Source organism: Poeciliopsis prolifica, unplaced genomic scaffold (assembly GCF_027474105.1).
Source record: "Poeciliopsis prolifica strain line A6 unplaced genomic scaffold, Auburn_PproV2 SCAFFOLD017, whole genome shotgun sequence".
NCBI classification, from domain to species: Eukaryota; Metazoa; Chordata; class Actinopteri; order Cyprinodontiformes; family Poeciliidae; genus Poeciliopsis; species Poeciliopsis prolifica.
This window is the reverse complement of record NW_026562392.1, coordinates 3,354,573-3,372,252: the sequence shown is the minus strand read 5'-3', so window position 1 is coordinate 3,372,252 and position 17,680 is coordinate 3,354,573. Positions and strand designations below refer to the sequence as shown.

Sequence of the window (17,680 nt, the reverse complement as noted above, 5' to 3'; positions counted from 1 at the left end):
AAAATAGGTCCAGCTTTCCATTCTGACATTTGCTGTATTTAAAGAGAAATCCTCACCTCTGAGCTCTAAGTAGCAAAGAAAGAGAGCTGTCGGGATCCGTCTCCGCTCTAATTCGTAGATATCATGACAGTCGTGGGCGAGCTCCAGATAGTTCAGGACTTTGAAGAGGGAAAAAAAAAAGGGAGAATGGAGGGAACTGTTTGTTCCGATCCTCTCATTCTCGCCTCCTCTAAGTCGCAGCAATCTCTTGCAATCTGGATTTGGCTCGCACCTAATCACGTGAAGTCTCACTCTTGTCATCCACAATCACCCAACTCCCATTTTCTGTCATTGCTAGTCATTTTTCAGCCTCGTCTCGACTGCGGAGCGTCTCACCCGGTGGGGGTGGCGGTGAGTGGTGCAAACTTTGTCCCCGCGACGGCAGCAGTATGAGAGGAAAGCACATGGAATGTGAGAATGTTTTAATATCTGTGTAAAATGATCCGTAACTCCATAAAGAATCGCCAACAACCAAGCTTTAATGTCCTTTAAGTAGCATCTTTATTCTGCAGCTTCTTCCATATATTCTTGCAGGCGTGTTGCTTCGGATACATGAGGGATGTGCGAGCACTTTTTTTTCGCTCGCTCTCTCTTTTTTAGTAAAAGCAAATGTTAGACAATGCAGAATAATAAGTATCACATGATTGAATGTCCAGACATTCATTTAAAAACATGAACAAACAGTCTTTGGGTCCTGAGAGGAAATAAAAGCCTCAATAGCTCACACACCAGCTGCGTTTCCATCAACCGTATAGTTGTGCAAATTGAAATTATTGAAGGTTAATAATTAAATTATGTGAATGAAAACAACCCAATTTTGGGGGGGGAGGGGAGGAAACCCTCACATTTTTAGGTAAAGTTTTTTGCGCAAAGATTAAGTGATTTTTCAGCCGTGCCAAAATGTGTTCGTTTCGTAAAATTGTGACGCTTTTTTTTTCTCTTTTTTTCAAATCACATGATCGACAGTCGGCTGTTACTACTGGTGTAAAAGACAAAAAAGAAGACAACAGGAAGTGGCGGGAGAATGTTTCTGAATGACTTACCATGTGAACAAACATATTCACGTGTGATTTTAATTGCGTTTCCAATTTAATGTCAACGCCACAATTGCGAAAATGTAGTTTGTATTTTTCAACAGAAGTTTTGCGCACATTTTGAATGGAAACGCAGCTACATACATGTTGAATCTGTTGTCAAATTCACATCATTTAGGTGATTAAAAAAAAATAATTTAATTCAAGCGTTGCATCGGCAACATGTTCGTCTGGGTCCGTCTAGGAAACTCGAAATGGGAATCAATGGACATTGTTGACTTTTTTTTCTGTGTTTTTTTTGTTGTTGTTGTTGCTGTTTCCAGGGTAGAAAACAAACTTACAGCCCTATTGTTGGTTCCGGCAACTTTCTGTTTCCCGTGGCTGGTCAGACCGCTCAACTTTAAGTTGAACTCAGTCCCTCTCAACAGAGGTGACGGAGCTTCCGGTGAGTCTGAATGATGTCCCGGTCTTAATACAGGAGGAACGGCCCGAAGAAGCGGCACGGCTTCCCCTGTTACAGCCAGACTAGAGCAGCCAGTTCTCTTTACTGGTTGCTTTTCCTCATTGTGGTTCGCAAGCGCCGGCTGATCCATCGTCTGGTTCTCAGGCGTTTTCCAAGTCAGTGGGCTACACAGCACCTATCCTGTGATGGGGTACTTGTAGCGTCTGGAGGTTGGGGCAGGTGAAGTAAGGAGCCGGGAGGAAACAGGTTGCAATCCCGTTTGAGGCGAAAGGCAGTGTCGGTCCGTAGAAAACCTCCTCCTTCCCCTCTGTGCTCAGGTCCAGCACCTGAAACAGGAAATTCATTCTGTAGTACCAAAGACTGTTGCTATAAATCAGTTAATCGCACGATACATTAAAACAAGCTCTTGTTGTTTTTCTCTTTTGTTCTATCAAAAACCGCATGACAAAAGTCTTCGGTTTGGTGCTTTGGTCTCACCCAGCTCTGTTTTTGACGGACAGCTTTGTTTTCTTTCTGTTTTATTTATGCTTTTAAATGGAAGACATTCAAAATGTCTTCCAGTATTAAATGTTCGTTACAATTTAAAGTTTATTGGTCTTTGAGAATGAGTTCTTACATTGTTATGTCATTAACTTCATATAACCTGAAAATATGAAAACAAAACAGTTTAATTATAATTTACCGCAATAAACTTTGGTACAATTTATTGTCCAGCAAATGTTCTTTTTTTCTTTTTTTATCATGACAGCCTAGCAGTACGGGAATCCTTTAATATGGCATATATTCATCCAGCCATGTTTAATAAACGTAATAAATGTTATATGTGAATGGTTTTATGTCAGGATTATCTCGGTCCTGTTCAGTCAGCGAGGCTTTCGATTCAATCTTCAAAAAGGCAAATATGTCCACAAAAAGATAAATGTTGTGATTTTTCTATTTTGTTTTTATGAAATAGTGTTTTATTATATAGTAATTTACGTAATTTCTATATTTGCTCTGTCCTAGTTTCTTTGCAGACATTTCAGCTTGTGACTCACAGCGGTCGACACTTTGGCCCAGATTATTGATGGAGTTTATATGGATTAGCAGCAAGTCCTGCAAGATATAAAAGTGGAGAGCAGCTCCAACTAACTGCTGTTAGGACGGCTTAAAAATGCGCGGCTTCAATTTAGACGCAGATGAAAAAAATAAAAAAATCGCTCTCTGTGTCGCAGCCAGTGGTTGAATACAGTATGTAGACGATCAGTCAGCTTGTGCGTTTAATGAGCCACGTGTTTCCAAAAGTAAACACTGCGGCTGTAATCACGTTCGGCAGCCACAGCTCTCACCTGGATGCACGCCAAAGGCTCGTTGGTCCAAATGGAGTATCCTCCTACCACATAAATCCTGTCGTCATGGACGGCCACTCCAGACTCGTTTTGACCTGAGGACGACAGACATGAAGGCTCGTAATATTGCCACATTTTCCCTGAGAGCAAAAAGAGGAAAGTTGAACTCAGGCTGAGATTTGATTTTATTTCCTGTGACCTGATTTTTTTTTTTTTTTTTTTTTTTTGAGAGGGAGATTGTTGCAAGGGAGTATTGAGGCCATGCTAAGAATTTTTTTTAATTAATTAAATTATGAGAATAAAGCCATATTACAATGGTATGCCAATATTAGTATAGGGTTTCTTTTCTTGGATCGTTTTGACATTCTAATACAACATTATTCAGGAAATATGATCTTATTCTCATAACATTATGACTTTGTTCTCATATTATTTGGACATCAGTCTCATCTGACTTGTAATATTATGACTTATTTCTCGTACATTTTCTTGTAATAATATGATTATTCTTGCAATATCATGACTATATTCTCATAATTTGATCTATTATTTTTTCTTAGCCTGGCCTTAATATTCTGTCAGGTCATAAAAAAAAACTGGAAAAAATGCATTTCCCTCCTTATTGATTTTATGTCTCTATTATTGTCACACTTAATTGTTTGATATCATTAGTCATTTTAATGTTGACATAAAGTCATTATAAAAATCTTTTTTAAAACTGATGCTGTTATTCATTAAGAGGAGTGATGTGGCCAACATTTTCCAACGGGGGGGCCATGGCCACCGGTGGCCCCCCTCTTAGTAACGCAACTGAGAGAACCCAGAGGAAAAGTTAGTTTTTTTTTTTTTTTTGATAACCAAAACATTAACTTACTCCTCTAAAGCACACGAGTGAACACCGACAACTGCTTTGATAACGTTGCGCTTCAAACCGTTTCTGTTTGCGCACAAAACCGCCGGCCGCTCGTGCGGTTCGATATCCTGTTTACCGTCGGCTCGGTAATTATCGCCACGCGGGCGCGGCCTCCCCCCTGCCCACCTGTGAGGAGGCTGAAGGAGCAGCGGGTCCACTGGTCCAGGTCCATGCTGTAGGAGTCGATGTGACGCACCAGGATGCGGTCGTTGTTGTAATCCAGGTCGTTGCCGCCGAGCACGTACAGCTGCCTCCTCACGGCCGCCATGACGTGGTAGACGCGCCGCTGCAGCATGGGGCTGCGGGCCAGCCACTGATCCTGACGGGCGGAGAGCAGAGGGAGAACGAGGACGAATGAGGAGATTAATATTTAAGCATATCCATGCATGGGTAATTGATGTATGCTCAGTGCTAGATAAATAACGTGACACTGGAGCTCTGCTTTGTACTAATGACTTCCCTCCCTATTTCTAATCATATGTTTCATCCACTCCATTTTACACCAAGGATCCCTGCTCATCTCACTAAGTGTGGGGAAGCTTATTTTGTGCCAGTGAGTGTGTGTGCGGACTTGATTGAGGGAGAGAACGAGTGTGTGTGTGTGTGTGTGTGTGTGTGTGTGTGTGTGTGTGTGTGTGTGTGTGTGTGTGTGTGTGTGTGTGTGTCTGCTGGGAGCTGACGGGTGGCCATCTGTTGAGGGTAGAGTGGGTGGGGGGTTGCTGTTGCTCTGGCAGGTGAATGTAGATTCGTGGTGAATACAAATGAGACTCTCTCCCTTTTTCTACCTCTCGCTTCTTCATTCCCTCGCTTGGAAGCGGAAACTCAGACCCATATGGATGTGCACTTTTTCGCGGATACACACCGCATGCCTCTGTGCTGCATACACACACAACACACACACACAATCCGGGCCTCTTCAAAGCTGCACAAACAGAAACACTGCTCTTTACAACCCAACGTGTTGAGCTGTTTGAGTTCGTTTTGAAAAGTGGACAAGAGAATAGGAGTTGGATATATTTTGTGGGGGTTTTGATTAGGTCTATAAACACTAACCCATCTAACGAACATTCAGGTTTGATGATGGAAGCAGTGGATCTATTCACAGCTGGATCACGTTGAGGTATACTCAGTCTTCGCCACATTGACCTTGTAGGAAATTTCAATTTGAGTGTCTGAGTCTTACATATCCATAGTGTCTCCTTATAGGACATTTACCTTCAGTTAAGAGAGTGCTGTTTATATCAATAACTTCAAAGCAATCTGACTTTGCACCTTGAAATTGGGCCTCTGTCTCTTTAAGACCTTCCTACCTGTTCCGACACGCCCCCTTCAGTACGTCATCACAACGTGTCACTGTTCTTAGGAGTTCTGCAGATGCTCAGTGTTTGCTAATTGCTGCTGCTGCTAGTCTGGAGGAACTTTGGGGTAAGGGTGCGCAGTGGGTTTGAGTTTGTTAAATATTGATAATATATATATATTTTCAATTGCTACAATTTCTGAGTCTTAATAATTTACCATCTAGTATAAAGTAGAATTTTATGCATGCTGTATTTTTTATTATAAAAACTCATTTAAAATATATCATCATTGACAAGACATAACACTATAATTTATAGCTTTATGTATTCTACGCTAACCCCATGAAGCATTGTTGTACTAATAAAATGCAGTCATAATGTACTGAAGTCAAAACAGGCATCAAAATAGCCAAAGTACTTATTGATGATATTTTTTGGAACACCTACATTTACCAACTAATCCTGTATTTTCTGCTTTTAGTATTTTGGTAAATACATTACTGAGCATTGCATTGTTTTTCTTCCTGTAGTGAACTAATGTCAGAGCAATGTCTGCTGCAGGACTGATAACTTCTAACGAAACGCAAGGCGCATATGTTTACAGTAGAAATGAAGGTGCATCCCATTTCTCCAGATGGCCACTGACTTGGAGCAGGTACAGTACAGTTCACATCGTTTTTACTGAACAGCAAAGCAAAAATATGTAAACTATTAAATAAAAAAATAAAAAAAACGTACTGATCCAAAAGGGAAATTAAGTAATGTTCTAGATTCCATTCGTTTTGTTAAATGTTTCTAAGCCTGATTTAGCTGTCTGATGCTCACCTGCTCTGGGTCGTAGACCATGAGCCGATTCTGGTACTGTGCTGTGTTTGTAACTCCGCCTGCAAAGCAAAAGTGCAACATGTTGAACTTTATTTTTTCATGCGTAACAAACAGCAGCAGAACTATGCTTGCAGACGTCCAACGTGTGTCTGTGTGTGATCATGTAGAGTCACAGAGCTTTGCAAAGGCAATTGGGTTGTGCTCTTCTCGACAACCCAATTGTGTTTTCTTTGAATTATGCTTGTTAGAGCAACACAAGTAAGTGCAAATGTTCTGAATTAAAGTTTTTACGGATGCCGTAGTGATTTTGGATTTTCGTGGTTTCGGGTCTTTCGGGTACAAAATGGTTGCAGCGTTTCATACACACCATGTTGTCATTCATCTTAGCAACTTCATTCAGGTTGAAATGCCTTGTTGCTTAAATGTACTACACAAAAAATCAACTCGACAAGACTTAAATATTAGTGAATTAAATTATGAAAACCACATATCGTTATCCTTCAACTTCTCCAATATAGCTTCTTTTGTGTTGCACAAACTTAAAATTGCAGTAAAGTGACGTGTGTGGCTGTAAGGTAGAAAAATGTCAAAATGTTTAAAGGGACAGTATCAGGTAATGTTCAGGTACATAGTGCCATTTTACAGTCCAATCACTTAACTATGTTGCAATCAGTTGTTATAAAAATACTAAATATGAAATATGACAAAAGAAATTTGACTTTGTGATTTAATGCTTGAAATTGGGTCTCTGTCTCTTTAAAAACTCGTTCTCTTTCAAGAGAAGGCAACACTCCAAGTATGGTTTTTGACAATATTATGACAATGTGAAGCTCAAAAAAGTAGATTTTACATAATTCTGCCCCTTTAAAGAGAGTGAAAATATTTTGGTACAACTGTACATTTACACCTGAGGTAATGGCTGTACTGTATTTCTTCCTTTCCCTATCGCTGTGTACCTGAGACCCAGAGCAGATCATCAGCCACGCACCCGGCGTGGCAGGACAGTGAGCGGTCGAAGGGCTGGACGAACATCCATTTGTTCCTCTTTGGACAGTAGCGTTCCACCGAGGGCAGCACCTGCCTCAGCTCGTTCCTACCGCCCACGGCATACAGGTACTGACCCAGAGCTCCCAGGACAAAGTGTTCTCTGCACGCCTTCATCGGGGCGATCTCAATCCACCGGTTGCCCCTGGGGTCGTACCTACACGCGGTCCTCACCGCACACGTCCTGCCCGTGGCGTGCTCCACCTCGCCGCCCACCACGAACAGAAAGTCCCCCATCACGGCGATGCAGTGATGGCTGCGCCCGGTGGGCATGGGGGCCAGCTCGCTCCAGTTGGACCCCCCTCCCACCCGCACGTGCTCCTGGGCCGACGGGTTGAAGTAGCGCAGCTCCCTGACTCTGCTCACCTCCCGCTTTCTGCCCCCCGCGATGTAAAGGGTGAGCGACTGGAACCGAGGCCTGGTGCTGCACGACTGGCGGAGGGGCTGGGCGAAGGTGGCGTGGTGGTAGTCCAGGGCTTCGTCCACCAGGGCGGCGGCGGTGGGGCAGGACTGAACCAGGGGGTGGCTGTTGGCGAGGCGGTGCAGGGCGGGGACCTCCATCAGGCCGTAGCGGACGTGCTGCAGGAGATCTTCGGCGTACTGGTAGCGGTAGTCGTGTTCCAGCCAGAGAACGAGCAACTGGGACAGAGAGGGAGGAGAACCGGATCAGAATTCATGCCAAGAAGATGCTGGATCTGGAAATGGTGGCAGCCTCAAGGAAATCGCAGAATGAAGGTAAAGGAATGCATTTAAACAAAAGTTTCAAACCAGGGTTTTAGGTTTTTCATTACAGTTTCATTTCATTGACTTTTTGTCTAATTTGATTAGCTTTGATTCATTTTTATAGTGTCTGAAAGTTTTCATTAGTTCTTCGTTAAATTTTGCTTTAGTTTCCGTTTAGTTTTTATTAGCTGTAGTCATAAATTTAGTTTTTTCATACTTTGACCTTTTTTGAATTCTGCAACTAAACATTAACCAAAGTATTGGATTGTGATGCTGCATACATCGTTCATTGTTTGGCTGATGAATACTCAACAGAATACCCCCCACCCCTCACCTCGATCTACAACATTGTGGAGGGGCAAGTCGCCGGTCAGGTGGTTCGCCAAGGTCACCAAAAAGGCTTGGACCTTGAAAAGACTTCTTGTCTGCACTTCTAATTAAAACATGTTCGATCTGGTCCAGTTGTAAGGAAAAATGTACTTATTCGTTGCTTATTTTAAGATTTCAAACGAATAGCTTTCTGGACTTCGTTTCCTTCATTAAAAAGGAAAGAGAAGGAAAGACGAGAGGTTACTGAAGGAGGACAGAATTATGAAATGGAAGTAAAGGAAACCAAGCAAGAAGCAGGGAAAAAGAAATGTCTCAAGGGCTGTTAATCAGATCTCTTTTTTTTTCATTCTTGTTTGTTTTTGTTTTCTTCAAGAAGCTGATGGACTGCGGCGAGCCGGCGCTGCAGCCATAGCTGCCAACACACAGGCATTTATTAATCAGCAGCATTCAATATACAGACTGTAAATATCCACGGGCGGCTCTGCTTTGTTCAACGCAGGTGGACTGGGAAGCAGGCGGGAAGGGCTTTAATTGAACCTGCAGAGTGGTGGAAGGTTCTTTAGCTGTGAGTGTGGGCCGAGCCGACTGGAGATAACTGATACCATTATGAGGAAAACAAAGTGGGCCTTAGCACCACCCGAGCGGAACCTGGGAACTTATTAGAGCGGAAAAAAGGCAGCGATGTTTTATTTTGGAGGGGTGAGGGGGGGAGAGAGAGAAACGGGTACGGGAAATAAAAGTGACCACAGATAAATCTGGAAAAGACCCAATAATTACACTCTGACACGAGATCTGATGTGTGATGATTAAACCAAAACGCCTCGATTTACTTTATAGGTGCAAATATGTGACAAGTGAGGGCATCTCTGTCACTCTCCTGCACCTCTCTCCCTCCTCTTCCCCGGTTGTCGCCCCCACCCTCACCCCCTTCCCCCAGCACACACAAACACTCCGCCTCTCTCCTCCTCATCTCCATGAAGTGACAGTGTGCGAGCGTGAGCGCGCCGCAGCAGCTGACTGTGAAGGTCACGCTGCATCACACAACTTCCTCAGGGCACAGAATAAATCAACTCCCTCCTTCCTCTCTGCAAAGAAAGAGAAAGTGCAAAAGAGAGACAGAAAGAGTGTCTGTGTGTGTGTAGGGTGTGAAAGATGAGGAGGGGGACGCTGCAGAAACATAGAGCAAAGGATGGCAAAATAAAAGAGAGACAGAGGGGGGAAAAAATACAAATGGTGGAGAAAATGCGATTTCCACGGTGTAAGAGAAAACTCTGAGTGACGATGATTGACGGCTGAGGTGTTATCGGTCTGGTACTGGCACGTACCCCCGCACCCCAACCCAAACCCTTCCAATCTTACCGTCTCGGGCACCCACCCTTTCGGACGGCGCTTTCCGTTCTCCTCCCGTCTGATGCCCAAATTAACCTTCTGAGCGAAGTGAAGGAGGCCCAAAGCAGCCTAATCAGAGGCTGATTATGGCAGCGGCGGCTGGCTAAAGGGTCAGGGTAATTGTGCCATCAGAGGCCTGATTGTTTTCAATCAGACGGGCGGCCGAGTGACAGCTGGGGGATTGGGGGCCCTGATGGAGCCGCGGTGGGCCTAATCAGAGAAGAGAGGGAGAGAAAGAACGGAGGTGGGGCAGGAGGAGGTGGTGTGGGGGCTGATTGGTGCAAATGAACAGTCAAAATGGCAAGTCCCCATCCTGCACCGCCATCTTACTCCACAATCCAGTTCATCACGCACACACACACACACACACACACACACACACACACACACACACACACACACACACACACGTGTTTATGCGGACTGACAGTCTGCCTGCACCTGTGCACGCAAATTCAGACACGCCGCTCACTACGGCATGCCCTCATCAATATCAGTGCTTCAGCAGAGAAAGGCAGGGTTCAACCAAGCCTCTCTGATTACTTTTGATCCTCTGCTTTCCTGCCTTGCAAAAGTATTCTGTGACTTTTCTGCATTTTCCTCAAACTGCAGCCAGAAGCTTCAATGCATTTTATGCAAAATGTTATCCAACTAAAAATCAGAAAAGAGTGACATGTTTTTAGAATTTAACCCTCCTTTAGTGTTACACCCCTGCATAAAATTTTGTATTTTCACAGTTGATAGTCAGGTAGACTCATGGAGAAACAAAACTGCAACATTTGTCACATATTTGCAATATTTGTCACGCGCACCAAGTCACGTGAACCAAGCTGTTTCCGCCCTCGCCTGTGGTGGCGCTGCACTAAGAACCGCTGAAGGGAGAGACACAAAAACCTCAGAAGACACTGAATGCAACTTTCTGCTTCACAAAACGTAAACTAAAAAGGAGTGGTCTCAGGTCTTAGCGTTTATCTGTTTCGTCTTTCCCATAGCAGGAGCCATTTCTCAAGGTAGAGTTCGTCTCACGCGCTTGTTTTGGTTGTATTTACCCAGAATGCCCTGCGCCATAAGTCCACTTCCTGCTTTTGGAGCGGCGTCCGGTCTGCTTGGGGTTCACATACACATTTGAACCGCGCAAGAGTTCAGGTCAACCACATTTTTAGGTGGACCAGAGTTTGCTTTTTTGGTCCGAGTCAGAGTTTCAGGACTCCCCAAATGATCGGGACACTCTAGACAAACAAACTAGAGTTCAATTAAAGCGTACTAAACAGGGCTAGTGAGAACTCATCTTAATTATAACAAGAGGTCACCTTGTTGGTAAATAGAGTCCACATGTGTAACTTAATTTAATCTTTAATCCAAGTGTTCCAGGAAGGCGTCAGACGTTTGTCAGAAACAAATAAAGAGCAAACAGCAGCCCAGAAATCCCAGTAACCCAGCAGCCAGGTCCGGGATCGGGTTCTAGAACAGTGGCCACAAACTTTTTCAATTCAAACTGGAAAACATTTGTTTGCAGTTACAAAGAAACAAATTAAATGCTATTTTCAGAGCTGAGGTAGTTAAGTTTATATTTATTTCTATTTCCATATTTTTAGAACAAAGCGAACAATCTGACATTTACAGTCAAAAAAATGATCATTTTGTGACGTAAGTTTGTTTGTATAAAACAAGTCATGAAATGACTTCCAAAATTCTTGAAGCTTCTGCTGTAGATGATCTATGAAGATGTTGCACGAAAACATACAGGAGGACTACTAAAAGGATCCGCAGATTCACAACTCAGGTAATTAAAATCTGTTAACCTGACAACTACTTCTTGTGCATTAGATACGTTTCTTTGTCAGAAATCGACTGCTGCAACAAATGCATATAAAATCCAGTTTAAGGTTTGTCATATTCCAAGCGGAGGACAGAGAAAGCATGTGGAAGAAAGTGCTCAGTTTAGTTTAGAAACCGAAACTAAAACTTTGATTTCCATTCAAAACACAGCGTTTGGCAGAAAGGTAATATCGCACATTCCCAATGTGAAAATCAGCGGTGGCAGCATCATGTTGTGGGGATGATAGTCTTCATCAGATGCCAGAAGACCATTAGCTGCTCCCATTTTGGTACTTTGTTTTGGTCCACTACAAGGGTCTGCAACCTGTGGCAGTGGAGCTGCAAGTGGCTTTTTCTACCATGATACTGCCTTTAGGAGGCAGGATTCTCTAATACCTTCCCTAATGTTCCCTTATCAGAAACATACCAGGAGAGTCGATTTGATTCTTTCATGCATGTTTGAGAAATCCTTTAACGCTGGGTGGACCTATCTACCCCCTTTTATGTCTGTCCTTATTTTAAGGCCTGAAAATACAAATACATTATTTAAAAAGGACAAGAAATTTTCTAAAGAAGAGATTTGTCTAAGAAGTTATCCTATTTTTAAAAAAAGTCACGTGACATTTGTGGCTCCATGCAAGTTTTATTTGGCTCTCCTGAGAGCAAAATGGCTGTGTGAAACAGCTGTCTGCCCTTCCTCAGACGCTACCTTCCATATCTCCTCCTCGCTCAGGGAGGTGAGGCGGTCACTTTTCAGCACCTCCCTGAGGAGGCGGTAGGGCAGCTGCAGGGCCTCGTCCTGTCGGTTCTGCCTCAGCTCAGACAGATGCTCCACCAGGAAGCCCACCACGGCCTCCTCCAGGGCGGGTAGATGGAAGAGGTCGGCCACGCGGTACAGCTCCAGGTAGTTCACGCTGTTCAGCTCCTGCAGGAGGATCAGGGAGAGGCTAAAGGATGCGTGGCTTAAAAATACTGTACGCATTGTGTTCACTGTAATGGGATGACAACATGTCAGATGAAGGCAGCTGGTGGGGGAAGTGGATAAGAGAAAATGAGGCAACACTGCCACCTTCTGGAAAATCCATTTACATCAAATATGGGTCTGTTTTCAAACACAAAGTTTGACGTGAAAAAATGTTTTCAGTGCACATCTTGATATTTAGACTTGTCAGTTGTTTTAAAGTCCTAAATAAATTCATATTTTAGGCAACAACAAATTTGAAGTTTTGAGAGCTGGGTATATTCTGTGAGAACCAAAGCTCTCTTGGGAGCCCCCTGCTGGCCAAAAGAGGGACGCTTTGTTTCTGATTTGGAACAGCAGTGATCTCCAGAAGAGCAACTTCATCAACAAATCTTTTAGGATTGATCCAACCAGGAAAGTAGATCAAATTAGAGTAGATTATTTTATGTAATTAAAATTAGAGTTAACTTATTATAGGATGAGCCATCTGCCCTGTTCCTTGACTTACCATACACTTCACGTCATAGATGACTGTGGAAATATCTTTCTTTCTTCAGTTGGTGGTTTTCCTGTTTTATTTATTAATCTGTCAACATCATCGTCTTGCTGAGGCTTAATTGCGTAATCTTAATTACATCCAACCATCCACAGACTGAGAAAGGTTCTCCTGAACACATTGAAAATTTTTTTTTTTTCCCCGTTTAGGTGTTAAATGCTGGCTTAGGTTCTGCTGAACTGGACATTTTAACTTATTAAATGCAAACTACCACCTATTCTATCAATTCAGAATAAGTTTGACTTGAAAAAAGTTGAATCTGTGATTAGAATAATGGCACATGATACAAAAGATGTCACACCTCAGATTTTTAATTTTTTATTTTAATTAACCAATTTATTTACTTTTAATATAAACCAATACTATTAAAAAGAAATTAACTTCATTTGAGAGGGGCTGTAGCACCTGCAGAAGATCTTTATGTTCGTAAAACTGCCATGAAACAAAGATTTGTTGCATTACTCTGAAGAATAATATCTAAGCAGGTTGTAGTAAATGTGGAATAAGTTCAGATAAATCAATCTCCTCAGCAATATTTTAATATCTATAATTTAAAAGTTTAGTAGCAATTGCTTACACTGAACCCAGAATTTAGTTAAAGCAGAAGAGTCACTGTTAGCAAGTCAAACACGCTTTTCCTGCCATGACGGTTTACAACCACCAGATGGCACGTTAGAGCCAGGATTGAAGTCCTGTCATAACCAAAACATAAACAAACAACTCAAAAACACCAACTCACTAAACAAGACCTGTTTAGGAGTACAATATTCTTCCTGACTGATTGATTTTTTCCATTATTTCACACAAGGATGCGTTGTGGTCAAGGTAAAATACATTCGTCGAATGATTCAAATGTTGTGAATTAACAAAATCAGAAGCTTGCAAAACCATGACATCGACATCTGGCCCCTTCCAAAAGTGTTTAAAAGTTTAGTAATCTTGGAGAAAATTACTGATTTTGAAAAAAGCTTCAAAGAATTAAAAAAATTAGCAATGCCAAAATTATGAATAAAAAATAGTAAGCAAAAAACGACTTAAATAGCAAGACAACGCCATATGAAATGTATTTGTTAGCCTTTATTAAATATGACAGGATAACACATCCATAAATATTATTATTAGATGGCAAAATAATCTAAGAAGAAAGTTAGTGAGTGGTTTGATCATATTGTAATGCTTCCAGCCAAGGCTAGAGGAGAGTTGCACATGACGTATGGGTTCTTGTCATGGCTACCAAAAGGATTTATTCAGGATTAGTAGTCCTCATGGCACCAAATCCCAGCCCTCTTCAGGAAGGGTGTCATTTTTGGGATCCAGGTTAAAGGTTGAGCACACAAAAAAGTCAACTGAGCTCAGGTTAAGGTGTTAAGGGTGTGGTTATGCATGAGCTGAGCTATTAATATGTAAGGCTAAATTCAGCGCTGGGGTTTAGAGAATGGAAAATTGCAATAAGGTGTGTTTGTGTTTTAGCATTTCCCACCTTGTAAGTTGAAGTTCTGTTTTTGGGTTCAGGGATAGTGATGCACCGATGTGAAAATTTGAACCAATATCAATATCTGATATTAGTATTGTTGCTTGTGCCAATATGTTAGATGAACAACATCAGATGTCAATGCCAATGTCAGTGCCAATATATTGTGCATCCATAATTATGTACTAAGGTGTAAACTGAGTTAAGGTTACACTTAGGGTTAGGCACAGACCCAGCTCCAGAGGAAGTTAGCTGCAGGGGAAAGGGTCACAGTTAACAGGCTTTGTATTTAATATAAATACATAAACATTTATCTAACATTTCAACTAAAGTAACTATAGAAGAGTAGTCATCATTGTTTGAAAAAAAAGTGCAAAGTTCGATTAGGCATGTACTGGAAATGGTTAGATTTAGGGTCAAGGTTAGGCTACAGAAATGAATAAAACATGAATGGAAGTCATCGCAAAATCTCCATTAACACGGGAAGATGTGATGTGTGTGTGTGTGTGTGTGTGTGTGTGTGTGTGGTGTGTGTGTGGTGTGTGTTGTGTGTGTGTGTGTGTGTGTGTGTGTGTATGTGTACCTGGATGAGGTAGTTTGAGCAGAGGCTGAGGAGCTCCAGTAGCTGAAGGTGACTTCCCGCAGACAGGACGTCCTGGATAACAGCCGGTTCCAACAGAATCTGGACCAAAACAAAAATGCCATTATATGTTCAGACACTCAAGAGTAAAATCTTGTTGCTACTATTTGCTCCAATTTATTATTTATTCACAATGTCAAGGCATGATTCAAGTTAAACTATCCATCAAACTAATGCTGACTTTTCTTCCTGTTTGAGCTGAATGACCAGAAGCTAAGCTAGGCTAATCTGATGAAAGTCTGCCATGCCACTCTCTCTTTCCTGGCATGACACCCCGTAAATCCGCCAAGTCATGCTCATAAGCTGCTGAGAGCAGAGCCAGGTAGAGCTGTTGGGAGAAAACAAGGTCTGACAAATTTAACGTTTCTTTAACAACCCAATAAACCTGTCACACAGAGGACTAATCTGAAATGCTTTTTCTGAACTGAGAGGAAATCTTTGATAATCCATTCAGCAGCGATGCCCTGCATAGCAGCTTAACTGTGACTGCATCAGGGGTGGAAACGAGAAAAATTACTTCATCGTTGTGTTTTTCAAAGTTGCTGACACAGTAGACAGGTAAGCGTTATTCAGCGGCGCTCTTGGCTATCATGTCTTTCCTGAATCCTGCTCATTATTTATTCATCCTGAGGCAGAGGGGGAAAAAAAACTGAACAAACGTTCTGTCTCCCCTCCTTGCATGTTGTCCAAGTAATGCGCAAAGTTAGTTTTTGCTTCATAACTCACTATTTAACCACTTTAAGACTTACTTAAGCCCCACAAATTCATTCAATTACTTGTTGAAAGTGTTTTTTATAAGTATACGTGCATCCAAAGGGAGGAAAAGAAATCCCACAAAGCTTCTCTCATAGCCGTATCATTTTCCCTCTGCTTGCAATTAGATGCATCTGCACATTTCCATTCATCACAGCATGGCTTCCTGGCAGGGCTGGGCTGCAGGCCAGTTAACCACACGCACCATCTATGAGCTCCAGAAGCTAACGCATTCAGACAAGAGGGCAATAAAAAGGGGTTATTCGCTCCGCTTAAACGGCAGGCTGTGCACCGATTTGGAGAGAACGGAAATGCGCTAATCACCGGTCATAAGCGGTATTCTGGAGAAACATCCTGATTTAGGAAGATAAGCTCGAGACTCAAGTAGGTTATTTATTTATTTATTTATTTTCAACAGAAACATGAAACTAAATGCTTCCTGTTAGGAGAAAGCAGGAGTGGCCGCGAGGTGGTTGGAGAACATCCAGCCAGCTGGAGAAAGAGCTGTGGTCAGACGATACCACATTTGTTCTTTTGAGCCTAAATACAAAAACACTGGACCCAGTAAGTACGGTGCTGGCAGCGTCATGATGAAGGAGCAGTGAAATCAGAGTTAGTCTGCAGAAACAAACTCGCGTTGGGTGTTTTTGTTGTTGTTTTTGAGGAGTAAGTTCTCTTTTTCTCAAGGCTTTAGAAGTTATCCTAAAGTGAAACAAAAACTTCGAGATTAAATATTTTAATTCTTTTTTTTTAAGCTTTTGTATTTTTTCTTAAAGGGGAGTAAAAAAAAAAAAAAAAAAGGTGATGTACGGAATTGACCAGAGCAAAGTGCAAAATATTTTTGTCTTTTAGAGTCAGATTTATAGTAATATATTCAGCCTCTAACTTCACTTTCATCGTCGCTATTGCGTCACTTATCCTTCTTGACTTAAAGGGGAAGTATAACATAAAATTGACTTTTTTGAGCTTCACATCATGTTATAATGTTATTATCTCATCAAAAACATACCCGGAGTGTTGATGTGATTCTTCTATGAATGTTTGGCGACCACTGAGCTGTGCAAAACGCCTGAGTGGACCCAGCGTCGCCTTTGAGATGCACCTCGTCATTAGTGTAATGTAGTGAGGCAGGTAGAGGTGAGGCCAAAAAGGACTTTGGTAACTGAAAAACTGAAGACTTATAAAAACTGAAATATAGCGGGGAAAAACTCAAGAGGGACAGGGAGTGTGGGAAAATAGAAATTGAAGAAACGCAGCTACTGAAGACTTGACCTTAGCCGAGATTCAAACCAAGCATCTTTTCACCTGAAGGCAACAGGGCTGACACCTGCACCGCTGTGTCAGTAATGACTCCAAGTGACTGGAAGTGAATGTTCTTCATATCCTGCTGGCAAACTCCTCACTCCTGCCGCCCAATATGGTTAGAAAACTTCAGCCTCACTCAGCAGAAGTCAGTTTTGTAACATTGTGCCTACTTTAGTGTGGGAGTCTAGGGAGCTCTTCTGTCATGAACTTTCACCTGGAGAAGAAGATAAAGCAAGGGCTGAATTCCCTGGATTTCAGATCAGCATCTTCTGTACGGCTTGTCTGCACCCACACTCATGGATTTTTTAGTAGGTTGCCACTTACAATGTGAGGAAACGTCTCGTGCACATCATCTCCTTTAGGCAGAGAGGATCAGAGTCAAACAAAACGGGGCGGCTTGCGAGCCTGCAGTTGACCTACTTACTGGCACACTCTTGCTCGTTTTTGTGGGAAAAATTAGGAGTATTTAATAAGTTCACAGCTTTTCAGGACACAAAATAAGGCACAGCGCTGGTTGCTGGAGGCTCAGCCATAGTGACGAAAAGGTTACACTGCTAACAATTCCCGGTGAGAAGGTGAGAAAGCAAGGACAGACGACAATGTCCTTGTCCTAAAGATTCACAATGAAAATCTAATGCTGTGTTGTTTCTTAAATGTACATTTTATGTCCGAAACATGTTTTTCTGTATTTTTGGCTGCCGCTTGCCAATGATGGACAGACCTTATACACTTTTGCATGGCTTTTAAATCCTGCTGTGGGAGCTTATGGTGCTGAGATTAAAACTGTAAT

General features: G+C 42.2%; 1 protein-coding gene across 2 annotated transcripts in view; it reads right to left on the bottom strand.

The window, feature by feature from the left end:
• Positions 1 to 42: 42 nt before the first annotated feature.
• The window catches only part of klhl32 (kelch-like family member 32), a 30,415-nt gene continuing 12,777 nt past the window's right edge, over positions 43 to 17,680 (bottom strand). The window contains exons 4-10 of one of the 2 annotated variants that reach the window (XM_055042227.1): positions 14,776 to 14,874; positions 11,914 to 12,129; positions 6,857 to 7,583; positions 5,901 to 5,959; positions 3,904 to 4,096; positions 2,865 to 2,959; positions 43 to 1,862 (exon numbers count right to left, since the gene is read on the bottom strand). In XM_055042227.1, coding sequence (XP_054898202.1) covers positions 1,701 to 1,862; positions 2,865 to 2,959; positions 3,904 to 4,096; positions 5,901 to 5,959; positions 6,857 to 7,583; positions 11,914 to 12,129; positions 14,776 to 14,874 — 1,551 coding nt within the window. In that variant the 3' untranslated portion in view covers positions 43 to 1,700. The remainder of the gene's footprint in view (positions 1,863 to 2,864; positions 2,960 to 3,903; positions 4,097 to 5,900; positions 5,960 to 6,856; positions 7,584 to 11,913; positions 12,130 to 14,775; positions 14,875 to 17,680) is intronic. The other variant, XM_055042226.1, reaches the window with a different exon arrangement.